The 26,756-nt window shown below is 42.5% G+C and overlaps 1 protein-coding gene across 1 annotated transcript; it reads right to left on the bottom strand.

The window, feature by feature from the left end:
• Positions 1-588: 588 nt before the first annotated feature.
• LOC104687440 (VPS35 retromer complex component) lies at positions 589-26,386 on the bottom strand. Its single transcript, XM_039558238.1, is given in 18 exon segments — positions 589-1,490; positions 2,784-2,927; positions 3,613-3,852; positions 4,992-5,171; positions 6,666-6,788; positions 8,491-8,646; positions 9,279-9,486; positions 9,984-10,132; positions 10,224-10,286; positions 10,288-10,321; positions 13,351-13,460; positions 13,903-13,986; positions 14,731-14,944; positions 15,261-15,443; positions 16,855-16,978; positions 17,467-17,563; positions 18,910-19,008; positions 26,294-26,386. Coding segments are annotated over 18 exon segments (2,466 nt in total). The 5' UTR covers positions 26,372-26,386; the 3' UTR covers positions 589-1,310.
• Between the last annotated feature and the right edge of the window lie 370 nt (positions 26,387-26,756).

Below are 26,756 nucleotides of genomic sequence, written 5' to 3'. Positions count from 1 at the left end.
CAATTGTTTCCTAGGATTGTATTTGCCTTTTCAGAAAACAGGTAGCACTAAATTATTGAACAATCCCACCAAAGTCAAATTTACTATCCAATCAAGCCAGGACACATTTTCAGAAAACAGTGGTCACTCAAAGAGTAATGCAATTCAATCAGTTATCTTTAGAACACCACATTCAGTAAAGGCAAACCAGACAGGTCAAAACTTTCAGCAACTGGCATTAACCCATGGACTGGACCAGTTTCACAGGAGCTGCCACTGGCCACGCTCTACTGCTCAGTTTCCTACAGCATTGTCATTTCATTGGCACTCAACTCTCTGGCACACAATCCAGTAGGATTCTTCCTCACTCCAGGTACATCATAAAAGCATTCTGAAATGGGAGCACACATCACCTCAGCATCATGTGGAGAAGCACTGGGTTTGTATCACAAACTCCTACATTAGAAATGCCAGCAGCCGCCCAGCTCGGCAGGGTTAACTATGCCTTGATTTTCTGTCCCTACAAAAGAAAAGTTCTTTTGCTTTTATCAGAAGGTTCAACATTAGCTTTGGGTTCAACAGTGGGCTCTGAAGAGACATGAAACAACAGGTGTTAATAGCAACTTTATTGTTTCACTGGTGCAAAATCATGATACTGAATAAACTTGTGTAATGCATTTTCCCCTAAATTTACAGTAACGAAGGTTATACATATCTATATAGATTGCAATTCTCTATTTTTCTTATACTATTTGGAACAAAATTATCTTGATAAATATGCCCTGTGCACAGTACTGGCCCTCACTGAATGTCACAGAGCCTTAATATGCAAAATATAACTTCTGTTTTTGAACATGGTACTTTAAAACTCTCCAAACATGCATTAATATATTCTAGTTTTAGGGAAAAATATTACACTTAGTCTTAACTTGCATTAAAAGAAAAGCACAAGCAGAATTTGACATAGAGTAATCCCAAAAATCTGATGCTCTGTAAGGATCAGACACAGTTTCAGCTGACAGTCACTGCCAGTTTAGAGCTCTAGTGCTACAGAAGCAACAGTGAATAGACAGGAGAGAAATCAGAACTGAAGAGCCCTACCATGTCACATGGATTTCAAAGAAAGTCTCAGCCATGCTAACTGATGGAAACCTGTAGTTGCTGGTCCACCCTTTCAAATTTGTTAAGAGTACCCAACACAAGTGTTTGAAGTGCCAGACTGAACACATGAATGTTAACTTAACTTGACATTTCTGAAAGGCACAACCTAGGAACCTATCTTAAAAAAAACATATGGTATGTAAATGAAAACAGGTACAGTGAGTGTCTTTCTAAAGAACAAGACCTTCATAAATTGGCCCCTCAGATTCCGGTGATTCCCTCCTCAGACGCAAGTGCTCCAGTGTGTTGTGAAAGTGTTTGTTAATTTGTTCTGTTTCTTCAGTAGACTCAAGGTTTGGGAGATCTTCTCTGATCTTCTGTATAAGCTGATTCAAAACCTGAATTGTCACCTACAGAACATAAAACCAAAGTCATCAACACCACCTGTGTTGCACTAACAAGTGCATAGACATTAGTTTTATCTGACTTGTCTTCGAGCTATTTGTATTTGGACAGTCCTTCAAAATGCTGATAAGACTGTATGCAGACAAACTGCTGGTAACTGCCTCCTCTGGTTCCTCACAGGACCCTTCCAATTTCAGAGTTCTGTGGAAATTCACCCACCCCAGAAAACGTGAAAAACTTGTCATTAGCCTGATAGCTTTGTAACTCTTACAACAGCATTTCTCTCCAGTGTATTCAATACAATTTTAAAAGCTTCAAACAAATGGCATACACAATCAGATTGTATCTGCATTATCACAATCAGTATATGCACTGTAAGATAATTGTTTCTTACAGAAGTCAGTCAGGATGGTAATATCAGATTTAAAGTTCCTCTTAGAGAACAAGTCATGGCTGCCTACAGGCTGAAGTTCAGCACTACACAGAACACCATGGCACAAAATGCACTGCAGACCACCAGAGTATCCAGAGAGTATTTTTACATCTGCCAAGTGCTTTGAAATTCAAAGCTTTATTTTCATCTCCATCAGATACAGCATCTCCTATACTAGACCACTCCTATAGTAAGAAGCCAGTTGAGTTGTTGGAAAGTCAGAAAATTCCTCAAATTTCCTTAGGAATTCTCTCAGAACTACAGGGTATTCTTTCATGTCTGCTCTCAATCAATGACATCAGAAGAGACACTGATCTCTACTTGACCAAGCACGTTTTTCAGACTGTGTAATTTTCCTAGTTACCTGCTAACAGAAAATGGATCAGGTAACTATCTCAGATTATACACATGCAATTTAAGCTGAATACCTGTGGTGTCATACCTATTTTGTGAAATTAAAGCTTACACCAACCTGACATAGTCAGCAGTGACCACGAATACCTGTAAAGAATTTTCTTTCCCTTATGTACACATTAAGTTAGGTACCTCTAAAGTTAGACTCTTACTACTTTCTCATCTGAGTTCCAGTACATTTTAATCTAAAAATATTTCAGGTATACCAGTCTCACAATATTTAAGTTCATAACTAAACTGCAAACATTTTTCCCCCATGTAAGAAGAGCGAAATTTAATCCAACAGCTTTACTAGCACATCAAGACTTGACTCTTCTGTTATCACAAGAACTTGTGCATCTCATGAGAGACTACAGGGCAAGTTGAAGAGAATTTGTGGCATAGGTGTGAATGAAGAGTTTAAAGAAATGGTCCTTAAAAAAGATGCAACAGAGAATGGATTTCCACTCACCGCCTCATTCTCTTTTTCATAAAAATAGATGTATCTATTCAGAATTTCTATGAAAAGCTGGACTTGCAGAGAAGGGTCCATGCACTGATTTGCTATCTTCAGAGCCTTCTTTAGGCATTCCATCACTCTTTTTCCTCCATGAAGCTAGAAGAAAAAACCCCAAAGTTACAAGAAATAAAAGAACCATAGGGAGCTCCAGTATCTCACACAGAGCATTTCCTGGGGTCTGCCACAGAAACACAAAACTACACAAACTGCAAAGAGCAAGCTGTCACTGAAAGCCCACCCTGCCTGACTGCCACCAATATTAGATTTTGTTAAATCACACAGTAACTCAAACAGTTGTTGAAAGCCTTCAATTACGAGATCAATCAACTCAATTTTGTAACATGTACTATAATGCATACTTGTTTCAAACACTGCTCTTTAAAATGACAACAGCTTATGTGGCAAGCCCTGAAAAACACACAGGATTTTTTGATCTTTACTTCAACAACTTGTATATTTAATTTGGAAGTTTAGTAGTTCACATGCAAACTACACTAATGTAATAAATACAAGCAAAGTGCAGCCCAGTCAACTAGCCTTTAACTAGCTGACACCCAAAGCTTGCCTGGTACTTCCATCCTTAAGTTAGCGTTTTCTCCATTTTTTATTTATGCAGTTTACACTGCAGTGAGTTTTAGAGGTTTCACAAGTTTTCAAGTTATTAGAATAAATTCCAACGAAATCTACTTCACTGATGTACCTACTTTGGAAGTGTCTAAAGAAGAAAGGCAGAACTGTAACTGAGGCAGGATGTGTCCTACTGTTGTCACTTCGTTCTTACCTCCTCTCCATTCTTGTCAGTGTTTCGGCCAGACCAGAACAGATGGGCACAAGTGCTCACAGCTCTGCACTGGTCTGGCTTCTTCAGGAGTTTGGAGGCTGCCAGTGCACACTGAGTCCTCAAAGGCTCGTGGTTCTCCTCACTGAAGCACTTCATCCTCTCAAATGTCCCAATTATCAAGGTGATTGCAGCCAGCTGTGCTTTTGAGTCACTGATTTCATCTTCATACAGAGAGAAGGCCTAGATAATAGAGAGAGCAAGACTCAATCAGAACACATCAGAAAAACAAAAATCACACCTGCTACTGACACAGCAGAAAACTATCCCATTTTACATTTGTTAAAAGCTTCAGGCAGGAAAAAAGATCTTTCATTTAGAGTGTCAAAATCAAGTTAAACCCACAGACCAGAAATAAGTCTTAAAAGAAATAGTATTCAAGTGGTCATAGCAAACAAGTGTGATCCCACATATAATCTGAAGATTGGATTCTTCCTCATTTCAAGCACCTGTTCAAACACAGAACTTCAGCAGCAGAAATAGTCCTTGAAGATTTGGTTCTTTGAAACACACGAAACAGCAGAGCAGAAGTTGGTGAGTACGCAAGAAAAACACTTGCACTGCTGCTACATGGATGAAGAATCTTCAGAGAATAGAAAAGCTTGAACCATATCTCTAATGGAAAGTACATAATTGCCATGCTGCTCTCATCATCAGAACTGTGCTACAACAGCACCTGATACAACACAGTGAGAACACTGAGCTTATCAGCAACTCTGTTTAAAAACATGCATTTAGTAGCAGTATTAGAGGAAAGGTTAGGACAAAGCTTACAACATGGATAAAATGAAATACATTGGTTCTTTATCTGATGGGTAGGAGGAAAAGGTTGTTGCAACAAGTAAGGCTTAAGACCAAGTTACAAATTCAAGTAGATTTTCAGAGTGGTTTATAATAACAAGGATTCTAATTGGGAAAGCCCAGCATAGCAGTTGTGAACACTGCAAATTTTAAAAAACTTCCGAAGAGTGCTTGTGGTCAGGGCAATACCAGCTGGATATCAGGTGCTGGAGACAGAAGCAGTGAAAGAGCATTTTATGCTGAGAAAACTACACTCCTCCAGTGAGCCAACTACACGAGCAGGAGGCAGCATTGCAACATACCACATGTTGTCAGACTGAGTATTCAGATCAGTAGCAATGGAGCTTAATTCCACAGCAGCCTGGGAAGCAAGAATGAAATGAGGAGTTTCTACCTAGTAGCATTGGCTGTCCATCACTTCTGGTGCTTTAATCACACCGGATGGTTCAGTGTTCAGCAAACCTACTCAGGTCAAACTTAAAGGCAGCACAGGACACCAACTCCAACAGCTGAACACTCACCTGGGACATGAACTCATAGGCCACAGTTTCATGATTCTCAAAGCCAATCTCTCCCGCAGCCAGTGCTCCCTGCAGGAAGAGTCGGAGAGGCAGCTCTGCCAGTTCTGCTTTGATCAGAGCACTGATGGTCTGATGAGCAAATGAGAAGATCTTCTGGCACTTCTTTTCCCATTTGTCATCCTAGACGAGAAAAACAAGTAAGACCTTGAACAAAAGTATTGCTACAAGGAAAAGGGAATCTGAACTGTACTAAGATCTGTTAAGCGCTCCAGTCTGTTGCCCTCTGATGCCAATGCAGTGCCCAGCCGCACAGTGTTGGCTTCAGTGGGTCTGCACAAAGTATTTATTTGACTTACAAAAATTTCACATCCATTTCTCCTACCAGCTCATAGGAGCCTTCCTCAGAAGCCTATACTGAACTGCAGTTTAGGACAGCTGTGCTTAGCACATAACTAAGCAAAAGCCTAATGAGCCAAAGGGAGAAAAATTCTGTTCAGTTTAGAGCAATCAGAAGTGGAAGAGAATTTTAAAACCTTCATTTTGAAGAGTATTTTAACAAACAGCATTTAAACTTATTTCCCCACAATAATGGAAATATATATTTAAGGTAACTATCTCAATCAGAAAGCATTAAAGAGCCAAAATGGATCAGTCATTATTTTAACATACACTTTTACTACTACTGTGTAAGTTCAAAGCAAGTGCTTTTCTTTTGTAGGTTTAGAAACATTAAAATACTGTAGCTACAATTTAGAAATCGATGAATTTCAATAGCCAGATTTAAATCACTTTCATGCCATCAGTTCTGGTCTCCAGTAAAGGCACATAATCAGTCACCTCAATGAATAAACAAAACTAGCTGATTTCTGCTTCATCACTTCTCAAGTGCTACAGTAACTGTCCTGGGGTGATGTTATGAAGCCGCTTTATTCCTTAACCACCCGCTCAATGCCCAAGGACACTGTGCCCTTAAGATGGACCGGGGGGCGGGGCTGGAGCCACGGGGCAAGTGCAGGTCGGTTCAATGGCTCAGCCCAAGGCTCGGGGCTCCGGCGACTCGGGAGGGAGTGTGCCGGGAGCGCTCCGCTGCTTTTTGGGTTTCTTCTGTGTTCCACTAGCTGGAAAAAGGTTCTGTTGGTTTTTTCCTTGGTCTTTTCCTTTCCCTCCCCCCTTGCCTCACTGCCTCCCTTCCTTCCTCGTGGGTCTGGGGGGCCTGCGGGGTGGCCCAGCTGGTCCAAGCCCGTGTGTCTGTTCCCTCTCTGGCAATTTGTTGTATTTTGAGGTTTGATTTTTTTTTTCCCCCTGTTCTACCCTGTTTCGTTTTGTGTTAATAAACAGTGTTTTTTCCACTTTCACTTGCTGTGACCCATTTGTCTCATTGGTGGAGACGGAGAGGCCCTTCTCCCTTTGGAGGAGGTGCTCATTCCAAAGCACTTCCTCCTAAAATTTTGTCTCCAAAACCCGAGACAGTAATTTACTATGACTTGATAAAAATCTTCATTAAATTAGAAAGCATTCAAACTTCAAGCAAAAATCTGCCTTGAGAAAAAAAACCCCAAAACCAAAACTTGCCTTCTGTATCAAGTCTGAGCATACTTATGTAGCCAGACAAAATGCATTTTTAAGAAAATAAAGCCAAGCAAGCGTACAAGAGCAAGCTAGAGGGGAACTTACCACTTTGGAGTTCTCTTTGTAGCGAAAAGCGAGCTGGTAGGCAGCAAAAACCAAGGGTGGCAGTGTGAAACGAATGCGCTGGTTCCCCCCTGCCCCGAAGTGCTTCCGGGCAGTGTTGAGGATCTAGAACAGAAGCACTGTGAGCTCAGAGAGTTCTTCACAGAAACAAGCACTCAAGTGAACCTCAGTGCCCGACTCTACATGTATTTTTAGATTAGATGTAGAATTCATGTAAATAACCTGAATTTACAGAAGCCTGTATTACACATATACACTGCGCTAGCCACACTGGCTAATATACTTGGACTAGGGTGTTTGAATTTACATCTCATATCTCTTCCATATAGCATACATAATTTAAAGTGAGATACTGTGAAAATCCCATAGCCTTGGATTTTTTCCTGCTGCTGCTGTATTGTAGAAAAATTTGATGCGAGCATTTGTGATGCTGAGGGAGCTATTACGCATTTTTACTTGGAGGTGTTAAGTAGCTCACAGAATTGTACCCAAAAGATAATGTGACAAGTCCTTTGATGGCATTTAAAGGTGGTCAATCTGATTAAAGCAAAGCACTGCTAGATGAGAAAGACAGACTGACATTCAAAATCTTTGCAGAAACAGCTTCAACATCTCTAGCTATGTAAAGTCTTTTCGGGTAGAAACATCAATTTCCTTGATGCCAGCATTCCTTTGAGGGAAGCTTTGCTCTCTGTAAGAAAAAAAAAAAGCCCACCAAAAAAACCTTCCTGCTTTACTCCAGCAATATTCAGGAACAATGCAGCCAGTGACCACAAGGTCCTGAAACACAACTGTCTCCAATTCCTGTAAAGCTATGCTTCTCCCCATTACACAAGTTTTATTACACTTCAAGCAAGACTTTTTTATACCAGACCTTAAAGCCAAGCTAGATCAGTGCTAGTTGTCTTATGCATAGCTTGCACTTTATTCTCTTGCTCTATTCTCACTGTTTATACAGTGTGATGCTGCTGCAACTTCAGGAAAGAGTCAGTCAATTTTATTTCAGGCACTAACTGTAACTTCACAGTAGTCCCTAAAGCAGGTCTGACTTGAGCTAACTGTGCCATTTGCAGCAGCATCCAACTTCAGCACAGCTCCTGCGAGCTTCTCCAGTGGACTTGGCACAGACAGAACCCAGCCCTTCTACCCTAACACACTTCTCAAGATAGGGAGGTAATTTAAACTTGAAATAAACTACCAGATACAGCAGATTAACAACAGAGACCTACATAAAGCTGCCATAGGTCAACTCAAACCATTACAAGTACCATAATGCAGAAGTTTCAAGGACATGACAAATCTACTGTTAGAGATGGACCAAACAGAGAGGAAAAGCATTTGGAACCAAGCAGCAGGACACCACATGCTGTATGAAGACCCCATCCTTACAGAAATTTAAATCCCTGAGGCCAAACACACTAGGCTGTATTTTCTGAGGTTTTTGCATTCTCTTGGTATTAAAATACACAAATAGCAGAGTGCGCCAAATAGCACTTGCTGTATTTTCAATAGAGGGTTATATGAAGTTGTCAGGACATTAAAAGTTCCACAAACTAATACAGATAGTTGCCACCTCATGGGATGGAAACTTTAAATCAACAAATCCTTAAGTCCTCACCTGCTTTTTCTAAATAAACAAGATATCATCCTACCATTAGAGGTGTCATACATAATGTTCTCTACCGAGTTTGTAGTGCCAGAGCAGCAACACCCCAGCTCCCAGTTTCACTCAAGTCTTGTATAGTCAATAATGCAAGAACTGTGACAGTTCAGAGAGCACAGACATTGAGAAGCAGCAGTCACCAACCAGGTACTGTTGGTCAGGGTCATCAGAACGCAGGAGATGAATAAATCTTCCCACAAGACTCTGCTCATCAGCAAAGTCCTCAGGGTCAGGATCTTCAGTAGGCTGATCTGGTTGATCCTGGATCAGGGTGGATACCAAATTCATGATGGCATCAACCTGTTAAAGGCAATATAAGTTCTGTTTAGACTACAGCAGTCCGTAAGCATAAATTGACAGCAGTTGGGAACATCTTTACAGCCACTTTACACTTTATGTGCCTTACACCCTGAAGCAGGGTCCCCCTTAGCACAAGTGGGAAAGGGCAGCACAGCAGTGCAGAGGAAATTCAGATTCCAAAGGCTGTGCAGCCTTCTTTAGGTAATAGATCCAGTTTTTAAAGGGATTCAGGATCTTTGTTCACACCTAACAGATTACTGTCTAGGCTGAGGTGTGGTAAATCAGCAGTAACCTCCAGGATGAGGTTAGGTGCAAAGGCATTTAGGAACACAGGAGGAACAATCACCAAGTGGGATAAAGCCTGTGCCAGGGGAGGCAGGAGCATGCAGGCTAGGAAACAAAGCATGCACTGCATGAAGTCACTCAGTGTGCGTTTTCAGGTCTTTGAACAGTCATTTCAGTGAAGTGATATCAGAAATTAAACATATTCAAATGACAGAAGAATTATCATCTGCTTGTGAACAACACAAACTTAATTTTTGAGCCAATTTCCACCCCCTTGGTCACTCACCTGTCAATTAAAGCAATAATTATATTTTTCACATTCACATATAAGTTAACTTATATCATACCTGTTCTTGGGACACAATTTCTGTGTTATAATCCAATACGTTGCTAAGCACATAACAACTCATGCTCTTCCTGGACTCATAATCAAAGTATTCAAAGAGCGGGTGAAAATGTTTTAGTTTCAGAACTGTCAGGATGTTGTTGTAAGTATCAACAGGGATTTTCAAAAGTCTAGTCAGCTCCTTTGAAACAGCACTGCTTGTTGCAATACTAAAAGAAAATATATGCAAAAACCCACAATTAATCAATAGTTCACACATGTAGACAGGTTTAAAGTCTGCTTCAGAATATCAATTCTGAGGTATACAACAACTAAGCAACCTGCTGCTAGGGAGAAAGGAAACAAGTATCAAAACAAGTCAGATCTTGCTCTTTGGGACATACAGTGACAAATGCATGTTTTAAGTTGCTGCCAGCAGAAGCAGAGACTGGTGGCTGCAAATGCAGCAATAGCAGAACTCTAGTGTGCTGGAAGGGATGCCTACACAATGCACACACATGGTGTGGCTGTACAGCACAACTTATGCACAGGGAAACAAGTCGTGGTTAGTCAGGAGTTTATCAGGACTGCTGCAAGCTCGGTCCAAAAGCAGTGACCTTACACATCCAGAGCATGGCTCTGCTATCTTACCAAACATGGTGAAATGCAGAAGGCCTGATTTTAGGGTATTAATTGCCATGCCGAAGAAAATGCAAGAGACACTTACTGTTCCAGATTAAGTTTGTTGAATATTTCCACAGTAGTCTCCAACACCTTGTCAACATAGTCCACTCGATCTGGGTAGCATTTCATAGCCAGGTTAATGAGAGAAACTTGCAAAGACACCACATCCTCTGAGGGCATATCCTGCCGAGACTGAAATTTAAGACAGCATGAAGTTGTTACTAAAGCACAGGACTTGGCAAAAAAACACCCTCAAAACTGCATGCAGGGATACCAAACATACCTGTATAACAGTAGCAACCTGCTGTGAAAAGATGTCAAACAGTTTGATATCTGCTGGGATACCCAGGTCCATCTTCACGATGTGCAAATAAAGCTAACCTGGTGACAGAGCAAGGAAAGTAGCTTGGTCAGGATAGCTTTTCTATTCCTCAAATACAGACCAGAAAGAGGTACTGGCAGAAAAAGCAAGTCCTTTAGGTATATTTGGAAGCTCTATTACAAGCAAAAAGGAAATTAATGGAAGTCAGAAGCCTTATGAGCAACTGAGCCTGGTAACTATTGGTCCTGGAAAAGAGTGCTGACAGAAAAGCCAAGGTGAAGAAGGAACAGGAAAGACACTCCATAATTGATGTTCTTCAGCTAGAAGCAAGTGCTCTGTTTTTTCCAGCAGATAAAGAGGTATAGAGTAGGCTGACAGAAGAGCAAATATCCTGGCATTTACTCAGTGATATCACTGAAATTAGACGCCAATAGCATTCTCTACAAAACAGCCTCCAGAAAAAAAAAAACCCCACACAGAAGAAATACGCTGACTTAACTGTTCTTTGTCTCTAAAGACACACCAACATGTTTGGAACTTACACTATTCGCAGAGAACAAAATACAAAGAGAACTGAGAAGAACAGATAAGTGAAGAATACTTTTGGGGGGAAGGGGGGGGGTGAGGAGCACAAAATTGCTATCCAGCAAGCATTCAGGAGATAACAGGTATTTCTATCTGTAAGAGGACAAAGTCATGCCAGCCATCATTTCTGCAAAAAATGAGACACAAGACAAAAAGCATCACTATCAGAACACTAACACCTTACCTAAGTTGCAGCTTAAGAAGCTCAGCACTGCTACCTTGACTTTCTAATTATTGAGATATTCTACTCTAAATTAGAGAAAGAACTACAAAAATATTTAGGAAAAGGCAACATATTAGAATTTTTAAAATTCTTTCTACAGGGTTTCTAAAATTTTGATTCTTGAAATGAACTCTGGGTCTAAAATAAAGAGATAGATAAGAAAAGCCCAAAAAACTTCAGTGCCAAGAAAAATAAGACATTGAACTACTCTTATATTTGATTAGGGTGGTAAGAGCAGACTTTCTAAAGCCAGGAAACAATCACTGCCTTTTCTCAGAGGCACACAGCAGATTTCCTTGGCAACAGCTGGGTGTAAAGCCAGCAACACTACAAGGTATGAACAAGGCTGCAGGCAGATGGCAGCAATAATTAAAAGCCATGAATAGTTTAGTAAGGCAACAAAGATCCCAAAAGCAGCAAGACTACTCGCAGAGATTCCTTTAGCAGGAAAGCCCCACAGGAATAAGGATAAAATTTTCACAAGCTTCTTCAGCAGTCACTGATGTTCACATTCAATTACTCAATGCCAGCTGAAACGAAGATGAGAAATGACAAGAGGCACAACCTTTACCAGGCTGCTTCACATCTGTACTACACAATGCTGAAACTCTTGGCCATTGCTGCTACCAGCTCCAACACAAACACAAGAGCAACATCCTCCCTACATGCATGGATTCCAAGGACAGATCCACTCATATGCTCCAACACTTGCAGTAACATCACAGTCAAAATCTCAAGCTGCCATACTACAAAGATCATCATGCTGCCACCCTTCTGTCCTTGTTGTACAGCCCAAAGAGAGGGCTCTGGAAGCCTTCAGTGGCCCAACAAACCACAGTGGTGGTACGTCTGGGAGGACAGAGGGTCACTACTGGTCAGTCACTTACTGGTGTTTGTAATAGTAAGAACACAAAAAACTTACTGTGGAGGTAATACCGAAGTTTAACACGACAGCAAAAGCTACACAAGGAAAGCCTTCTCACAAGAATGACACTGCCACACTCCAATGTAAGAGCCTAGTAAAAGATCCCGTGACCTCTTTTAAAAGTAATCAAGAGAGTCTCAAAAACCAGTTACAGGCAACATTTCTTGGGATTTGGGGGTTTTGTGGTGTTTGGGATTTACAGTTTTGGGGGGTTTTTTTTAAGCTAACAAAACTATGAAAAATCTGAGCCACAGCATGGAAGTGTGGGAAACCAATCAACTCCTGTGAACATCTCTATATGAAGTATGAAGGCAGCACAATGTCTCTGACAAATGCACAAATACTGAAAGATATTCCAATAAAAACCAAGTCTTGAACAAATCAATCTGACATAACCTGGAGAAAACAAACCACAGACTTGGTAAGTAAACAATTCAAGACCCTAAGTTATACCAGTCATGCCCAATACACACAAGTCCTCTCCAGGCATTAGAGATGGTACAGTAATCCACCCAATGCCGAATGCCAGGGGACCCAAGGTCCCTGGAGTAACTGAAGCCCATACACCAGTATATGGACCAGATACATGAAGGTACATGTTTGTGTGCAAAGGCAAAGGACAAGGCTTTTCTTGAGGCTGAGAAGCCATGCAAGCACACTTCCTTTCTGCAGCAAGAAAGTGCAGGTACTCACTGAAAATCTGTATTTCCTTTCAGCATACAAATTAAAACTTCAGTTTGACCTTAACAGTTTTTTCCAACCTAAAGAATTCTATGATTTCTCCCCCAAATCTGACCTCAGTGCAAGCAGTTTTAAGCAGTTCCTCCACAGGAAAAATGTGCTTTTGGAAGAACAGTCAAGATGTTAGCGGCAAGCTAAGAATTAAGAAGGTAGTTCCATTTCCTACTAGCTCTTCTCTGAAGAAGCACTGTTATGGTCTCTGATCAAACCTGCAAAGTAAAGTATCCCTAATATATGATTTATCCATTAGGATCTTCAAGTTTTCAAGAGGTACCTATGAGTGATAGGGCTGTCAAAGCAGGGCACTGCTGTCACTTCAGTTTAGAAGCGTGAAACTGCTCAATACCAAATGGGTTGTTTCCTGGCTTAATCTGTTTACGAGTTTTAATCAGTCCATAAAGCAAGTTTCATTGGAAGCTGCAAAAGCAGAGTCCAGAGAGTAGAAGCTACAGAAATAATATTCTTCACAGCTTTAATTACAGCTGATAGAAAGACATTGAAACAGTGAAGTGGTATCAGAAATTAAACATATTCAAATGACAGAAGAATTATCATCTGCTTGTGAACAACACAAACTTAATTTTGAGCCAATTTCCACCCCCTTGGTCACTCACCTGTCAATTAAAGCAATAATTATATTTTTCACATTCACATTTTGGTGCAGCTCAGCACAGGCTCTGAGAAATGGGTTCAGGGTTTGGAGGTGAAATTCATCTGGGAAAACCTGAAGTTTTAGATCAATAGTCATCAAGTTATAAACTGAATTTGCCCATTGTTACACAGAAGTAAAATGCAACAGAATAATTCTAAAGCAGATAGCCACATAGTAAATACACTCTGGCCTATGAAGCTGACCTTGACTGGGTAAATGCATGAAGCAAGAGATGTAAGACAAATGGGTAACTTGAGGGCCCGCCTATCTATTACAACTCACAACACAGGCACTGCTGCTCAGATGCTTACAAGCTACTGCAACAGAAGGAGCATAAAATGGACCCATCTCCACTCTGCCCATCTGGTAAAAAATATAGGACAAGCCACTGTGCACAAGTCCCAGTGATGAAGTTTTCCAGTCCATGAGGAAGATGTGAAAGCTGCCTGAATCTGCCTACGCATATAGAAGTGTCCCTGTGTCCCATCACTGCAATTGAATTTAAGCAGCTCACCTGTATGATGCACTCCATGAGGTACTCCTGAGCTAAAGCATCTCTACAATTCACAACTTGCTCCAGTATTCCAGGCAGAACAATCTGGAATGGGGGAAAGTCTTGCAGTGATCTTACAATTACCTTCTAGGTTTATATTCACACATGCATTTAATCGAAGCAGAGCAGAATTTCGAACAGTTCTCAGCTGATTCTCTACATAAAAGCTTTCTGATAAAAAGTCCCATTTTTCTGCAGTTCCATCCTTTGGAGAAAAAAAATCTACTGATGTCAGAAGTCTGTCCTTTTCATACATTATGCAAGCTCTGATTTCTTAAGTCAGTGCTACTGACTTTGCTGGCACAAACTCAGGGTCTCAGCAGCACCACTCAAAGTCATTTTCAGCAGCTGTACTGTAGAACTTACAAGGGACAGACTTAAATAATACATTTCCTTCACTGTCATTTCACACAATAACAGTTCTCTTGAATGCTTTGGGAAGGACAGCCTCACAACTTGTGAAGTCTACCTAAGAACACTGGATGTGTACACATCCCTTAGACCAACCCATTATTCTGCAAGGAAAATGGGAATTGGGAAGGAAACCTTTAGAGCTTCTTGTCACTGTTACAGACAGACTTACAGGACAACGCGTGAATCATGTCCTTGGCCTGAGAACACACTGTATACAGTATTCAGAACTTTTCCTCAGATGAAGAGTTTGAGGAGCACTTGGATTACTGAACTTTTAGCAAAGCTATAACACTTCCAGCTGCTCATCTGGAAGTCCAAACTAGTTTAGTTGCAAAAACGTTGGCAGAAGTCAGAAAGAATGGACAGCCATCCCACCTGCTTGTATCGCTCCACATTAACCCCTTCCAGCTGACTGAGGCGAACCAGGTTTGTTCCCACGAGGATCCTCAGCTCCTGCCTCTCACGCTCCCTTTTCTCTCTGTCCCGACTGTGGCCCTGGTGCTGCATTCGCACCCAGAGTTTGTTCATCTCAGCAAAGTTCAGCAGCACAAAATCCATCGAGTCACTGATGTCTCCAGTGGTTTCTTCACTGCAATTGGTGAGAGGTTAAGAACAGAAAAGCTTGTCAGAGGTATTCATCCTTCCAGCCACTGGTGAACATACAAGTTTTAAGAAGATTAGAGGGTGGGAAGTGTGAGGTGGGATTTCTGGGTTCATAAGAAAGGTTCATATCCTCACTTGTGAGAAGCTTTAGTGCTGGAAGGGAATTCTTAACGGACAAAACACCTGTCAAGTCTATGGAGTTCTAGCATATCTACTTCTCCCATATCTGAAGAAAGTCAACAGAAAGTTTAAATAAGCTCTATTAACAGTAATTTTATCAAGTTATAGCCCATCCTTCTTACTCTGCTTGCTCGCCTTCATCTGGTAAGATATTCCTGGTACACTGCAGGAGATAGTTTCTAAGAAAGAGGCCTCTAAGAGGATGCTGCACTCCACGGCACATCTCCACCAGGTCTTTCAAAATATCTTTCCTGGACTGTGGAAACGACTTGACATAGACAACACCTACTGTTATCAGCAGATACCTGCAAAAGGCACAGAGTCAAACAATAAATTATTAAGTAACAACATCACACTTAAAGGCAACAGTTCCTTTTGTTCATTATGGCAGGATTACCAAAGCACAAAAAAAAGCAATAAAATTATCACCTGGGTCCCGTAATTTTGCATATTTAGTCAGCTTTCAACTCCTATTCTCTGCTACAGAGCACAGCAAGTCTGAACAGCCACTAAACCTCATTACAATGCTTGATACACTGAATGTGTAAATGCTCACAAAGCTCTGAATGCTCTCAGACTAGCTCATTTATACTTCCAGCATCCCACCACACTGGAAAACAGCTCTGGCACACACAGATTAGTAACCTATGATGGGGAAGTAGTTAAACCTCTTTCACACTGTACTCTAGCAGGATAGGAACTACTCGCTTTGAACTCATTCCCTCAGCACCTCTGCATCAGGTAACAGGCAGCAGGAATATGTGAGATGCAGAAGACTGGTGCTCCAGTACATTTGGACTCCCCTTCAGCTTAGAAGACAAAAACTACAATACTCAGAACCTACAGGTTTAGAGGCCTCACCCCCTCCCTGCATGTTCCTCAGCCTCATGCATAGGACCTCCAAGAAAGCACCACAAGTTTCACCAGAGAGAACCAGAGTCTACAAGCAGACAGGAAGATGACTCTGATGGTTACACACAGGGGGAAAGACATTGTGGTAGCCATCAGCCAACTCCAGAAATTGCATGAAGATGCAGCCTAGTGTGTCCAGAGCCTCTTCCTGGCATGAACACAAGGTCAGGAATGAAAAACTTCAGCACCAAGCAAAATCTAAATCTGACTATGTCAAAGATGTACTGCAGCCCAACGGTCACATATTTAAAGATAAGCCTTACAGGCCTTCAGCATCATTTCTGGCGTGCTATCACTTTGCAAAAAAAAAAAAATATTCAGAAACACAAAGACTCTAAGAGTGAAGTCACAAACTTTCAGCTTCTTCCCATTTCTCATTCTCTAAAAAGGCAGAAGGCTATGAAGTAACTACTGTGTGGGAGATGCTAAGATCTAATCCTCAGGTAACACAAACAGTTAATAAATGCATAGTCAATCTCCCTGATCAGAGTGTGGTACTTGGTTAATCTTCCACTGACCAGTTTTTTACCCCAAATCCAACTTGACTCCAAGATTAAAGTGCTTTCATTTTGGTCATGTGCAAAATTAACACACTGACAGGAACAACTGCCCTTCTGCACCTGCACTCTTGGCCTAATCCCAGAAGTTTCACAGTAATCCACTCTTAAGACAAGCAGAAATACTATTGACCATTGTAAACTGATTGAGAAGTCAATCATTTTCTGAACCCAGAGTGGGACAACTACTCACCAGTTTAAAAAAGAAAAAGCAAACAAAGCCAGACACCAACATATACACACTTACAGTCTTGGAATGATATTTCCAGCGTACTGTACTAGCTCATAAAGGTCTGCCACTTTCCTGCCTTTGGCAAATTCATCTGTCAGGTAGACTTCCAAGTAGTGCAGCTCATCAGAAATTGCCATGTCTTTTTTTCATAGTTAAGGATTTTAAGTTAGAATGTCTACAACATTTTCATAGTAATCTGCACACCCAGGAAGAAAGATGCTGTACCAAATACAAACATGCCCAAGCAGGCAGTACTCCTGAACCAGTAATCACTATTGGGATAAGTGTGCAAGATTAACCCCAAGCCTTCAATCAATTTTTAGCATATTAGAAAAGGGAATAAAAGAGCTGTTTCACAGAGCTGATAATTTTTTTAGAACTAGACTCCTGAAATTTCCCAGAGGAAGATATTAAAGACAAAAAAGACTTGCTTTTACCAGATAGAAAAAATGAACTTACACAGTGAGCAAGGTATATATTCTCCTGCGATATATACACGTAATTGAATACTGAGGAGAAAAGTGCTAATAAATATCTGACACAGGATACCATTATACCAAAAAAAGCAGATGAACATCCCATTCCAAATTCAACATTTCAACTATTAGTTTCCTCTTGAAAGGATACAGAGCTCATAATAGCTCTTTGGAGATAACATAGAAGTCCGCAGCTCCCCAAGCATGTTGGAAGCGTGTTTCAGAGCATCCATGAGCTTGTTCTTGTCCTTCAGAGGAAGAAAGAGAAAAGTCTGTTAGAAATGAAACTAGGCAACTGCAGGATTTTTCACCTAAAAAAAAAAAATCAAGTGATTTAGTATCTAGTTTGTACTACACCACCCACGCTAACTAAGTGAACATTTTACCTGAAGGCAGTAAGATGATGCCTCTGAAGACAGAGCTACAGTAATAAACTGCAATACTAATGGTAGAAAAATCTAAAATCATTCTGCTTATGCAGCAATCTCCACCCAATACTCAGATTCTATCGAGTAAGCAAAAAGGAAAGGGTTCCCTTCCCCCAAATCTGGTCTGTCATTTGCTCAGATCTCACAGATCTCCTAGAAACCCCTAGGAGACAGACAATACACACTCCCATCAACACCCTCCCCTACTTCTCACCACAAAAAACACCTCCCTGAAAGGCACCACTTACTAGTCTGCATCTAACTTACACTTCTGATGCATTTAGTCAGCTGGCATCACAGGATACAACCACAGACCTCTACTCTACCACCTATACAGACTTGAGCAACCCATCACATGCAATAGCAGTAAGTTTTGAGGGAGAACAAAAAAGAATTGCTAGTGTGACCCACTTAGTGTATTTATACTGTCACTTAATGACAGATAGCAGTGAAAAGTTCAGCTGCAGCTACTTAAAAATTTCCAAAGCATTCCATTGAGTACAAAAGTGGAAGAGGTGTTAAATTTCTTCCTACTGTCATTTGGCTGCAAACAAAGTTCCCACATGAAAAGAGGAGTATTTAAGTTTTCAATACAACTTTAAGCAGTTTCTCCTAATAAAAACAGAGGCTTCTCAAACACAAGAAAGCTATGTATGATTACATAATCTGCCTGAATTGGCTACAATTCCAAGATAAAAATCTCAACACACCACTAGCCAGTGGTGTTTTCCAGTCACAGAAGAATTCACACGTCCCTCTACAGTTAATCACTACAAAATTGATCCTATGCAGCAGGTAATTCATCAGCAGCCTCTCAGTCTGACAGTCACACCAAGAAAAGGCTACATGAAAAAAACAACAGAATGGTGGACATAAACAATCTCATAGTAAAGTTCATCTTAGGTTTATTTAAATGCAAGCACATAAATTATAAGGGTACATCTTTAAGTTATCTTGTCAAATACTGGAGCAAAATCAGGAAGACATATTCAAAGAATACCCAAGGCTCATTCTCAATGAGCAGCTGCCTCACTTATTGGAAAAGGGTCTGGCACAAAGATGCATAAAGGGTTAATTTTCCTCACAGCACTAGAGGTTGGTATTGATTTACTGTTTTATTCCTAGCAGACAAGAAGCTTCATTGCATTTTTAAGTCACATTCTTACCAAGCATCTCTTCATCTGGAACGACTGCACCTTCACAGCCTGAATGGCTTCATCCAGGAGCTTTTCCTGTTCATCCTGAGGAGATTGCTGTGTTGTTGGCTGGAGGAAAAAAGAAACCAAACAAAACTGAATTCAATTATTTTTATTAAGCTGTTTATGACTTGACTAAAACTGGATTCCCACACTTTAGAATGCACTGCAAGTGACACTGCAGTGTGACCACTCAAGAGTTGTCAGCAATGGTTGTGTGACATGTAAGGGAGAAAGTTCAAGTGCTCTGCAAAAACCCGAGGGGAGGTTACAGGTAGCCTGTGAGCACCCCTGCTTCCTGGAGAGCAAAGCCATGGGGACAGAGCAGGGCCAACTTTTCCTTTCTGACATTTAGAGGTCAAGAATCCAGTGCAAGTACATGAGAAGAAAAGCTCCAAGAGAATGCAGAGACATGACTATGCTGAGAGGAAGCACTGTTATTACTTCTGTCCACAGAGCTTCAAAGCAATGCCCAGACCACACACTGCAACTGCACAGATGCTTTCTGCGCTCACAAGTCACAAGTTCTCAACTGCTATCTGAGCCATGTCATTCCATTCAGGACAAGTTTCAGATAAGCAAAGGATAAAGTACAGTTAGTGCATTCCAGAAGGTAGAAACTACTTGCAGACAGGAACAGAAAGCTGAAGAGAAACAGCAACTCTTCATGTCTCCTTGTCCCAGTCACTCTGTCACATTGTCAGAGTGACTCTCGTTTCCCCTCGGAGAGGCACATTCTAGGCCTTCAACTGAAGTTTTCACCACCTTCTGACTTTCCAAGGTTCATACTGCACTTTCTTAAAATATTAAATAAATCCATTGCTTACATCCTTAGATTTCCCCTCAGTCCAGCTACAACAGGCCTTCTCCTTCTGCAGCTGCTCCCTTCCCTCTACCCGAATAATGAGATCAGTTTCTACAAGCATCTTTAAGCTATTTGCTAAGATGTCCGAACCAGAACCCCTACTGCTGTCCCCACCTGCACCCAGCCTTCTTCCTAAGACTTTACAAGGAAACACTGCCATCCACCTCTTGTTCGGGATCAGCCTTCAACACCTCCACTTCTCTCAATCTTGCCGTTTGTTTTCAGATGAAATACTGTGGGAGATAAAAGCACTGATGTGGTATCTCAGCTACATCTTCTCTAGTCTTGACAAATACCAAGCACACAGTGATTTAGCACAGCAGGTTCTCTGAGCCTACAGCAAATTCTCAGCTATTTATACTTGTTCCCTTCATCCACTGTGCTCAGAAGGTCCCTGGTCTCCTCTTTTTAACTGCATTTCAGAAACAAGCTGGAAAGCCATGAATTACATCACCCTAATGTTTTTAAAAACTCTGTCTTCAGTACCAACTCCCACATGCCCCATGCATGGAGTCCCCAGAAGTATCTGTTGAGGACTGAGATTAAAATCGAGGCCTTCATTAAAACACAGAAGTTTTACTTTAACACCAATTTAATGGTTACGAAACATTTCATACCCCTGTTATTTCCCATATTTAATTGAGTTCTTGTTCTGCAGTTGAAATCTCCCCACTATCCTCTTCCACATACAGAAAACAGAGAGTGCTCTGCAATCCTGTTCTTGCCTTGACCATGCCCTAACAGGCAGTGAAACTCCGCTCTTGAAGCTCTGCAATCACCCAGGTGGACAAAACCAAGGCTGATCTGATCCAACACTGGTGACAAACCTGCTTCAAGGAGGTTATATGAGATAAAGATTCCTTCCAACCAACACTTCTGTGACTCTGTGCCTCAGTAATATTCCAACTATGGACAACAACCAACTAAGAAGTGTACTTCGTCCACAGAAAAAGCCATCTCTGCTAGTTAGAGGTGCTAACTGCACCTCTTACAAAGCTCTCTCTACATATAATTAATCTATGTGCAGGTCTTCTGAAAATGATTTAAGCATAAGGAAAAAGCAGTAACCATGGCTAGATGATCCTATTTCCCCGGCAATTCAATAGCTACAAATCCTCAGACAACCTCAAACTGTGAAACAAGTATGTTCTGCCAGCAGAAGTTTGCTGTAATTGCTAAGCTTTAATTATTCAATGGAAGATCACACTTTTAAGGAACGTCAAATGACAGTGCTGGGACTCGCGTGCAGTAATCAATACCAGAACATCACATAACAGACTTGCTGAATTATGTCTATACCAGAATGTTGGCTACACTCTACAACCCCCTGAACCCATACCAGTGCTTTAGAGAAAATGAATCACTACTGAGCTGAATGTCCTATGTTCCGACCACATCAAATCTATATGAAAGCACAGCTAGAAACAATGCAGCAATGCTAACACTGACCACAACTTCCTAAGCCCTCTTCTCCTGATGGGCATTAAGTTTACATAGCTACCAGCCCTGCTCTTCCATCCCCAGCTGTTCACGGGGCCAGGTAGTGCTTGGAGAGCACTTAAGGCTATAAACCATCAAATAAGCTGTAAGACAAGCCCAGCTGATTAATAGATTACCATTCACCTAGTTCAGCCTAAAACCATACCAAACACTGCAAGCGGGGCTGTGAAAAGAGGGCTTTTTAACAGCAACACCAAGCCAAAGCATTTATTGAAACATACACTTACTTGCTACAACCCCAAGAAGTATTTGGTTGAGTCCATGTGCATTGGTTTCCTTATTTTTGGTGTGCAAACATGCTGGTTATGGAATCATGGCTACAAGTTTGGGATTACTGCTTTCATGATACCAGCTATGAGCGCAGCAGATACATCTGTATCTTCTTACAGAACTTTAACCGCTGTAGTTTAGCAGCAGCTGGGGAAAAATTGGGAGTTTCGTTCATTTATAGTGTCAGCTTTACATCAAACTCTGTCTGCATTAACAGAAGACAGAATACTTCCATTTCTGCTCTGAATTTGAACAGTCAGGGCCCACACTCTATTCAACACTAAGTACTGAATTCATCAACAGAAGCATTTTCATGTTAACAGGAGATATTAACTTATTTCTTCAGTATCTCTTCAAGATATAGAGAATTAAAAAAGAGGGAAGTTCAATTTGTATCAGTGCTCATTTGAAGACTGAGAAGACCATCAGTCTAAACAAAGATGTCTTTACTACAAGGACACTACATTTCATGTCTGAAGTGGCACCCGTAGCAAAATAACCTACACTACTGTCAAAAGCATACAACGGGAGCAGTCGTGTTATTTGAAGGGTTGTTTGTATCAGCTTTACTTCTGTAGGAATAGAAAACATCTTAACAGCAGCACTACTGAACAAGTTCCAACTCTTTCTTACTTTTCAAAGTCTGAATATTCATCAGCTTACCCCTTTCTTCCAACTTCAGAAGGCGAACTCTTTCAGCTTTAGAACTGTAGGGGTTCCCAAAAATAATCTGGTTATTATCAAGTGATACACAAGACCACATCAAGACACGTATATCCTGCTAACACATGCCTGAAATTTGAGGATGTGGTGACAAAAGGCAAGTGAAGGAAAGAGAACATACAGCAAAAGCCTACCAGTGACATCCAGCCGGGCACACACTGAATCAGAACACAGTTCTGTCAGATTCCATGTTGAATAAAGCTGTTTATGTTCTGTATTTTCCACTTAAATTACCAACCTAGTAACACAAGATGGTATTTCCAAGTATCATTTCATTAAAAAAGCAACCATGGAGTCCTAGGCACATCTACAAAAATAATCTTGAACATAAGCTTTTGAAGTGGAAGATGCTTTGACACTGGGCAAAAGCAGCAGTACTCTGTAACTGAGGCACAAAATATCCTGCCTTGTCAACTACATGCACAACAAGGTATAAACCCCTGCATGAACACAAGAGAAGCAATTTACAACGATTACACAAAATGTCTGAGCTATACCCACACCACATACACGGCAAATGTTGAAGAAAAAAAATACAGTTGATGAGAAGAGTTTTGCTTTACTCATTTTTTCCTCTGAAGCAACAAGGATGCAAGTGAGCAATGCAGAAGGGACAGAGGACTGCCTCTCCCAGCTGCACCAGCAGTTTCTGCACAAGAGACAAAAGCCTTTTGCTAACTTTGAAGATAAGGCTAGCATAAGTTACCACATGCAAGTTATGGAAGTCAAAACTCACAGCGGATGAATCTAGAGGAGGGGGAAATCTGGCTTTTGGGTTTTTGAGCTTTTTGGTGTGCTTTTTTTGTTCCTTTCAGGTTTTGTTTCTTTGGTGCTTTTTTTTTTTAATAAAAAGGTAAATTGTTAAGTAAACTGTAAGCTACTAAACTGTAAGTTGCCTTGGAAAACAATTTTTTTAAACCCAAGACAGCTTCAAACCAGCTGACCAGAGTACTTAATACAAGTTATCCTGCAGATAACTATTAGGGAAATGTATTATTGCAGCAGCAAACATTATTCTGGATCATGCCTATCCTCATAACAGCAATTACTCCTGAACATACAAACCAAACATTGCACCTACTGTGTAAGATTTACTCATTTTCCAACACTCAGTTCCATGAGACTCATTTTTAGCTCTGTATTTGACACTAAGCTGCACTCTAGAGATGGCCCAAAATAATAACCAATGTGCTGACATATTTCACTTGAAAATCTGGTACCTTGCAGTACTCAAGAATGACACAGTACTGAGAGCAGAGTTCAAGGGAGCTTGTTCAAGCCTAAAAGCTCACGTTCTGACACACAGGTACCTTAAGCTACATGCAAAGTATAAATAATAATGAGTAAAAGGTTTTGCTTCCATTCCATTCTAAAGTGCATTGTCATCTAAACTCCAGAAGTCCTTTTCTTTAGCTAACTGATGTGCTTACAGCCTATTCCACATGGCACTTCCTTGTATTTGCTCCCATGCCTGTACTGAATACCACAACAAATGACATTTACCCAAGGAGGTTTTCCTGCCTCCTCCCAGCTGGATATTATTAAGACCACCTACCAAAACATCACTGTTGAGACATTTCAAATTACTGCTACCCAAAAGAGAGGATGGGTGAGCTACAGCAGCGGGTCAGGACACTGCCAGCCTACAGCGGAAGCCTGGATGCACACAGTGCACTGCTGGGTAACATATTGAGGGAATTACCCAAAAAAAGGCATAAGCATTTGATACCATACAGGAAGCTTTTCTCTGCAACACTGTGGGCTTCAGAACTTCTATTGTATCTCACAGTATAGGAGCTCAGAGATAAACCAGAGAGATAAAAGCATTTTTCACATGTTGAAACTGGTACTTACTACCACAGGAAGCCACAAGACACTATTAAGTATTAAAGAGATGGACTTTTTATTCAGGGTATGATCAAAACCAGCCAGAGCCCTCTTAAAACAAGTCATGTTAAAGGTACTTAAGCATTCAGCTTCAGGGTTTAAACCAAGCTCAGCCACAGGAAATCACAGGGGAGCTTAATCTGGTAGAGGGAATTATCCCATGTTCAACACCTGTGATTATCCCATGTTCAACATCTGTAACTTTAATTTTTCTGAATCACCTGACAACAGCTACTCTTAGAAAGAAGCCACAAGACCAGACAAGTCTCCAGCCAGTTCCCATGGAAATGACAGGCAGAGAAAAGCAGTTTCATTTCTGAATTAATGACTATCACACAATATTTGTGTGGGGGACAGAGACTGAGGGCTATATAGATTTAGAATTTTTCATCACCCAATTCAGTATTTACCAGTCTTTCAAGTAACACTACAGGTTTTACCCACTCCCAAAGATACAGACATCAACATACATATAACTTTAAAAAGAAAGTCTCTTCTAAAAGCCTAAGAACTGTGCAATCCCTTCTTTATAAAGCATTCAGCTATTTTCTGCCTCACTATATACTACTAGTACTGTTTACACTCCACACTTAGGCTAATAACACGTTATGGTGGTTACAGCAAGTGCTACTTAAAATTTTGTTGAATATTACACACCGCTGAAGGCACATTAAAGATATTTGTGTTTACTAGGAAACCTGACTGTCCCCTTATTTTCATTTGATTGAAAAGCATTTCTCAATACACATTATTTCCATGTGGAAATTTCAGGTTTCACAGAATGAATGAGGTTGGAAAGGACATCTGAGATCGAGTCCAACCTACGGCCGAACACCACCTTGTCAACCAGACCATGGCACTGAGTGCCACGTCCAGAGTCCAGTCTTTCCTTAAGCACCTCCAGGGACCGCGACTCCACCACCTCCCTGGGCAGTCCATTCCAATGTCCAATCACCCCTTTTGTGAATAAATTCCTCCAAATGTCCAACTTGAACCGCCCTTGGCACATCTTAAGACCCTACCCTCTTGACCTATTGCTAACTGCCTGGGAGAAGAGGCTGACCCTCACCTCGCTGCCTCCCTGCCTAACAAACACCAACATTTGCGGCAAAGAGCGCTAATGAGCTGCGCTTACCAATGCGAAACCACCTCTTCTGCCGGAAAAGAAAGGAAGTTTACTCGGGAAGCCTACGACAGCAGTCTTGGAAGGTCAGGAGGGACTGGAGCACAGGCTGCAAGGCGGACAGCCACGGCACACGTGCACAGCACCAGCAATGACACAAGCCCGGGTTTAGCACAGGGGCAGCACAGCAAAACAGACCGAAACTGACCGCTGGTACGGCCGCGTTTCCCCAGTAAAAACACCACTTTCCTCTGCGCCCTACGAGCAAATGGGCTAAACGCAGCGAGGCAGTGACCCGGCCCAGGCCGCGGGCAGCGTTACCACCGACACGACGGGCCCAGCCCGCACCTCAGCCCCGCCCGGGCCGGACGGTGAGGCCTCCGCGCCCGCTGCAGCCCCGCACCCGGCCGGGCCCGCCGCGCCGCCGGCCCAGAGCGGCCGCTCAGGGCGCTGCCCCGGGCCCAGGCCGGGCCTGTCCCTCGGCCACCGGACCCCTCCATCCCGCCGCACCCCTGCCCGCGGCAGCGGCTCCCCGCGGCCCCTCGGCCGGTGCCCCTCACCATGGTCGCGCTGCCGCCGCCCCCGCCAGCGCCGCCCCGTCATGTGACTGCGCCGCGCGCGCCGCCCCACCCGCCGCCGCGCCGCGCACCGCCCATTGGCCCGCTCCGAGGAAGAGCCGCGCTGCGCGCCCATTGGCGGAGCGGGCGGTGATTGGCGGCGCGGGCGGCCAATGGGCTGCGTGCGCGCCAGGCGCGGCGGGCGATGGAGTGCGGGGCCGTGCGGGCCATGGCGGCTCGGCTGGGCCTGGCCGAGCCCGCCGTGCTCAGGTACCGCCGGCCCTGCCGCGAGGCGCTCCGCGCTCCCGTGCCCACAGCCGGCCCTGCGCTATTCCCGCCCGGGTCAGCGGGTCCGCCCGGGCGCGCCCCCCCCCCGGCCCGCTCTCCCCCGCGCTGACTGTGCCCGGCACCGCAGCAGCGCCACCGCACCCCGGGACAGCCGTGCCCGCCTTGGGTCTGGTGGATGTGGTAGAAGTCCCAGAGCCGTGGGCTCGATGAAACAGCCATCGCCAGCCCTGCAGTGCTGAGCTGCTGCTGCTGCACATCATCAGAGAAGGGGCGGCGTTGTCCCTCCAGCACCCCGGCCTCAGGCCGCGCTGCAGCCGGACTGGACACCTTGGCTCGAGTCCTGTCGGGCATTCTGTCTTGTAGCTGTCGTTTTGCTGACGAGGGCTTTGTGTTCTGGGTGTTTTGCAGAAAAGCTGAGGAGTATCTGCGGCTGTCCCAGGTGAAATGCACGGGGTTAATGGCTCAAATGACGGCGACAAGCAGTGCTGTGATGTGCCTGGACCTGGCGGCGAGTTTCATGAAACAACCGGTTGACAAAGTAAGATAAGAGTGTGTGGCTTGGCTGGTTGGTGCATTCTGCCTGACTCAACAAAACCATTGTTCT

The sequence above is a fragment of the Corvus cornix genome, chromosome 11, assembly GCF_000738735.6.
Source record: "Corvus cornix cornix isolate S_Up_H32 chromosome 11, ASM73873v5, whole genome shotgun sequence".
NCBI lineage: Eukaryota > Metazoa > Chordata > Aves > Passeriformes > Corvidae > Corvus > Corvus cornix.
This window is presented reverse-complemented; position numbering and strand designations above follow the sequence as displayed.